The sequence below is a fragment of the Fukomys damarensis genome, unplaced genomic scaffold (assembly GCF_012274545.1).
Source record: "Fukomys damarensis isolate Sample0158 unplaced genomic scaffold, DMR_v1.0_HiC HiC_scaffold_16, whole genome shotgun sequence".
Lineage (NCBI taxonomy): Eukaryota > Metazoa > Chordata > Mammalia > Rodentia > Bathyergidae > Fukomys > Fukomys damarensis.
Genome location: NW_022900928.1, coordinates 93,786,329 through 93,792,440, shown reverse-complemented (window position 1 = coordinate 93,792,440; position 6,112 = coordinate 93,786,329). Strand labels below are relative to the sequence as shown.

The 6,112-nt window shown below is 37.5% G+C and overlaps 1 protein-coding gene across 1 annotated transcript; it reads left to right on the top strand.

The window, feature by feature from the left end:
• Window positions 1-4,984: 4,984 nt before the first annotated feature.
• Window positions 4,985-5,911, top strand: LOC104862068 (olfactory receptor 2F1; the record flags this gene model as incomplete). Its single annotated transcript, XM_010623785.1, has 1 exon — window positions 4,985-5,911. A coding segment is annotated over exon 1 (927 nt), but the record flags the coding sequence as incomplete, so codon positions are not given.
• Between the last annotated feature and the right edge of the window lie 201 nt (window positions 5,912-6,112).

The following is a 6,112-nucleotide window of genomic DNA, read 5'->3' as shown; positions in this document are numbered from 1 at the left end:
CCTGTATTCATATCCTTGGCCTCCACAGCCTGTGCCTTTTGTTTGCCAGGTAACAGTGACCTGAGATGAGCTCTTTGTCTTTATGCTCCCTTCCTGCTTGGTGAGCAGTTCTTTGAAGCAGCATGCCTGTCTAAAATGCTGCCCACCACTGACCGGTTAGAGCTGGTCCGAATGCGATGGAACTTCCCTAGGCCGCAGCATCTACAGCCATGCCAAATAGCTCACTTAGCTGGTGTATGTTTTAAACATATTCTTATAGTTTCAAGGTTATTTCTGCTTGTTTATTATCAATGGATTACTTTTGTTATTGTTTTAAATTAGCACTACAAAGATATGTGCTTAAACCTCTGGGAGGGGGATAATTTTGACACTATTTGATTTTATAATGTGAAAAGCAGATATGCTATGGTTTAGAGGAATGCCTGCTTTTCTATGCATCATTAATCCCATGGAAAGAGTACTTTAAAATGAAAATATAATGTTTGAGATGCATGAAAATGATCAAAAGACAGATGTATGGTAGCACCAGATACAGGTATTTCTACTTGAAATAAAAATTTGAGTTGCTGCTCATTGAAGCCGGGTTTACTCAATGCTCAATTTTCTCAGTATTCTGTAGCAAAGAAGACAAGAGACAATATGGCAATGTAACCAAGGCAAAAAAGCAAGTCAGGCACAAAACAAAGGACAAGACTGCTGCCCACAGAGGAGTATAGATCCCTGTTCCTGGCTTGTTCCCTGGCTCATCTCTGCCATCTCCCTTCCCCTTTGCGCTTTGTGCATTTTACTGAGTTTTCTTGCCTGATGTTTATCTTTTTTTTTTTAGCACTGTTTCAAAGGCTCTGAGTGAGGGATAAGGTTTTGTGATCATCTCAACTGTTCCTTGGCAATGCATGGTAATTCTTTTGACTTATTTGCTATCCTCCATTGAACAGATCATAAGATGGTGGCTGAAAAACAGAAATTAATCTTGTGTTGAAGTGATTCAATAATGCTATGGATGTGTCTTCTATGTAAGTGCTTTTGTGTCTTCTACTTTGGGTTGGGAATTTTTGTTTTGTTTGTAATGTAAGTGAAGAAAAACTACTGTATAAGAATGTTCTGAAGTTCACACTGTTCACATAGTCTGAGAATCCAGTCATTGCCCTGGTAACTTTATTTTGAGTAGGATTTTCATGCTGATAGACCCAGATTCTTGAAAATCTTCACTATAAAGGCTTCAACAACACTCTGGGACTAAGTTACAAGGCTAATAAAATAGTGAAAGTGCTAGTGCATAAGATATTAGACACTTTTAACAATTTACAAGTATATTAAATATCAATTATATTATAGTTATAAATATTTATTTCACTTTCATTGTTTTCCCATTGTCATGGATTCTATTTTAACTTGGTTTAATTTTAATTCCTTGGCATCTTGAATTTATCCTTCTTACACTGTCCTTTTTTTTTTTTGCTATTTTTTTTTCCATTCCATACCAGGGATCAAACTTGGGACCTTGCACTTGCGAGGTAGGTGGCAGAACCACTGAGCTAAATCCCTGGCCCTCTTTTTGGCTTTTTGTAACGACAGTTATTTTTAAGGAAAAAAGTTAGATTTCTAAATTTCTCTTCTAGATAGTTTCTTAATAAGTTCCTTTATTTAGTTGTTCTCATTAGCAAGTATTCTTTCATTTTTCAGACTTGTCACTTAAAAAAATATCCAACATTTTATTTGTGAGCTCCAAAAATTGTTGATACAACTATAGGCCTCTAGAAAATGGTGACTACATTGCTTGACTACAATGCTGAGCAAAAGCAATACTATTTCAAGCACAAATTCTCTCCTTTTGGATTATTTTTTGAGATAGAAAAAAATCACTTGCTTTGTTGCTATTCATTAGATCCTTTAAAATGTGACGAGAGAAGTGTAAATGTCATATGTGAATTCACCTTTAATCATCCTTCCTGCACTGATGCCTCCTGTGTGGGAGAACAAGGTGTGATCAAAATACAGGATGAATATTTAAATTTTTAAAAATATGTTGCAAAGAAAGACACATTGCCCCTAATCCCTCTCAAAAGACTGCCCCTCACTTTAAACATACCTAACTTATCATTCTTGTCACTTTCTGAGGCACCCTGGAAATGTTGTGGTTTAGACCTAGAACATTCCAAACAGCACATGTGTTTGAGTGTGATTGGCTCATAATGGTGCTATATTCATCAATGGATTTGTTCATTGATGAGGTCATAGCTGAATGTGCTGTGTAAAGGTGCAGAGAGGAGGGAGGTCACTGGGGGTGTGACTTAAAAGAGTGTATTCTTGGTCTGGGGCTTTAGCTCAGTGGTTCTACCACCTGCCTCTCAAGTGCAAGGACCTGAGTTCTATCCCCAGTATCAAAAAAAAAATGGTGTACTCTTGTCCCCAGATTCTTGTCCTCCCTTCCTCTCTCTTTCTCTGATTCCTGGCTGCCATGGGATGAGCACCTGTCTTTCCCCAGGCCCTTCCACCATACTATTTTTACATTGGAGCAAGCCAATAGTGGCCTGAATCCATGAACCAAGACAAAAGTTTCCTCCTTTGAGTTACACATCTTGGGTATTTTTTCCCAGTGAATAATAAAGGAAATCTACTTTTGCAAGTGTCTTTTCATGACTGTATGTCCTGAATGGATTCAAATGTTTATGAAAGTTTCTGTTGAATAAAAATATTGTGGTGTGTCCTCGCTCACCTTACTTGCCAGATCTGACACTGTACAGCTTCTGGCTCTTCTCCAAAGTCAAAATGATCATGAACATTTGCAATCAGTTCAGGACATGGTGATACCCACCACAGTACATCTAAAAACACTCATGACAGACAACCTCCAGAAGTGTTTTGGAAAGTCACAAGAACTATGGGACAAGTGTATATAAAGCAAGGGGGGCTATTATGAGGAAGATTTGTGGCAGTGTGTCTTTTACTTCAATAAATTTTAAGAAGTTAATAATTCATCTTTATTTTTGGATCACACTGTATATGTACATGCTGAAAACACCTGGAGAGTTAATCCCTCAGGATTCTATTTGAACTCTTGGAAGACAGGACTGAGAAATGGTGATTTATAGTCAGCCTTACACACAATGTAAGACAAATATTTGGTAACCTTTAATAAACACATCAATATATATTTTCTTCTTAAAAATTATTCCTCTCACTTTGGTAAAATTTAGGCTTTTATGTGTGATTTACATAATTTGTTTCAGCCCTATTATAAAGCAATAAACATAAAATAAATATTAATTCCTTCAACTATAAGTAATTCTTAAAGTGTGTTGTGTGTGGGGGGGGTGTTCCAGGTTATCTTCAGCCTTCATATTAGGCGGAAAGAAGAAATAAAAGATGAAAAAAATTAAACACTCCCACATTAAGAAAATACAGTTCGAGATTTAAAATAAAATCTCTAGAGAAAATAATTTTAATAAATTCTTTAGAAAATTCTTTGGCCCATCAAAATGGACTAATGGCTACCCTTTAGTCCACACATTCTAGTGAACAGTAAGTTTAGGAAGACATAAGGAACAAAGCATTGGGATGGAAAGGAATCCATGGATATTATATTTAGCTACATTTTGTACTGTGGTCTCTTTAACCTTTGGTGGATCTCACCAAAGCACTGAAGTACTAGAATACATTTAAACGCTGTAGACATTATCAGTACATATTTATACCATGGCTTTTATGACTAGGAAATTTTATAAGTAGTACAATGACTGTAGAGCAAACATGTTTTATGCCAGTGTAAAATATGGCAGAATGAAAAGAAACTTATGTCCAAATATAAATACCCCAATAGAAAATTTAAAAGGAAGGTAACACAAAAGAATTAAGAGAATGTTTTTTAATTATGGGGCTAAGAATTAACTGAACATTCTAGTAAGATACTACTTTTGATTATAAACAATCATTTTTCTGGAAATCATTGTATGTTCATTTGTTAATAAGGTTTCTTTCTTTTTTGTTATTGTTTTGTTTGTTGTTTTTGCTATTAGTTGCACAAATTACCTACATATTTTTATATTAGCTCCTTATCAGATATATTGTTTGAGAGTATATCATCCATTACAGAGATTGTCTTTTCCTTTTGTTGATTGCTTCTTTTGCCATACAGAAGCACAACAAGGTACTAAAATGGACAAATAAATAGTATTACTATCTATATTCTGAAATTAATGCTTTATCTCCTATTCTCCTGTCTTCACTGGTGAGAAATGATTAATTTTCCATAAGAAAGGAAAAAAGTGTTCCTTTCTTGTGAGAATATCATTATTAAATAGACACCCGGTGTTCTTAAATACTTCACTAAATTCTCCTCAAGAGACATGAGAGATTCATTTCAACATCTATAACATGAAATATTGACCTTTGAAGACTGACATTTTGGGTTGGTCTGGACCAACTGGGCCATTGGTTATCAGGTAGGTGGAGAGAAAGCTTTACATTTGACACTCTAAGTAAAATTTCAAGTTACATACTCCAAATTGTTTAGTAATGCAATGTATCAGAAGATTATTTAAAATGGTCAGGGTCTTATGATGCATTTCACTATGGAAGCATGAATAAGGTGGTGTATGACAGCTGTAGACAGGACAAAAAGGATAAGTGGTACCAAGCATTGCTCAGAGTTTACAAAAATATCTATGATTTAAAACAAGAACTTTTTACCATAAAGACAGGACTTGTTGCCTATTTAATAACTACTAAATCAAATAGGATTTGAAGTCTAAAATACTTCATTAATTTCCTTCCCACATTTAAGAGCAGATGTTTGGGAGAGGAAAATATGTTCTGGTAAACTGAATTCTGAGAGTGTAACTTTTTTTTCCTACTTGATTTTTAGCTTCACAGCTGGGTCCCATTGTAATCCTCACCAGGATGTGTTCAGATTTAGATGAATTTTGTGTTCAGATGGTCAGGCCATCTGTATGGTCTACAAACTATTCTTCCAAGCCTGAAGCTCATGGGCCTGGACAATTTCAACCAGACATGGGTGAGCGAATTCATTCTCCTGGGGTTGTCCAGTGACTGGGCCACTCAAGTCTTCCTCTTCGTCCTCATCCTGGTCATGTACTTAATAACTATGGTGGGGAATTCCCTCATTCTCCTCATCAGGCTGGACAGCAGGCTCCACACCCCAATGTACTTCTTCCTCAGCGTTCTGTCTTTGGTGGACATTTGCTATGCAAACAGTGTTGTCCCCCAAATGCTGGCCCACTTCCTCTCAGCCCCAAAGCGCATCCCATTCCATGGTTGCGTGCTCCAGCTCTGGGCTTCCCTGGCATTAGGTGGTTCTGAATTCTTCCTTTTGGGGGCCATGGCCTATGACCGCTATGTGGCAGTGTGCCACCCACTGCACTACACAACTATCATGCATGGAGGACTATGCCTGGCATTGTCTGCCAGCTGCTTGCTGGCTGGTTTCTCCAATTCACTAATGGAAACAATCATTACTTTCCAGCTCCCCCTGTGTCACAATGTCATTAATCACTTTGCCTGTGAGACTCTAGCAGTGCTTCGGCTGGCCTGTGTGGACATCTCCTTCAACAAGGTCATGGTGGCCTTCTCAGGATTTGTAGTGATCGTACTTCCTTGTATCCTGGTCCTGCTTTCCTATGCTCGGATAGTTGCTGCCATTTTGCACATTCGCTCTGCTAAGGGACGCCACAAAGCCTTTGGGACCTGCGCTTCTCATCTCACTGTGGTTTGCATGTGTTTTGGAGCTACCATCTTTACCTACCTGGGGCCACGCTCTGCCTCCTCTGTGAAGAAAGAGAAGATGGTTGCTCTGTTTTACACGGTGGTAGCTCCCATGTTGAACCCCTTGATCTACAGCCTGAGAAATAAGGATGTTATTGCTGCTCTCCAAAAAATATTAGAGAAATTCAGAAAAGGGATCTGAAGACATTTTTTCAAAAAATTTTTTGGTATTTTTTAGGTATACAGTACAGTTAGATTCATCATTGAGATCTTGTACCTTTACATGACGTATCTTGGTTCTTATTTTTTCCCCATTTCCCTGCCCTACCTTCAGCCCTTCCACGCTTCACTATTTAAAAAGACTTTGTTTCCATTTTTTACTTTTCTCATT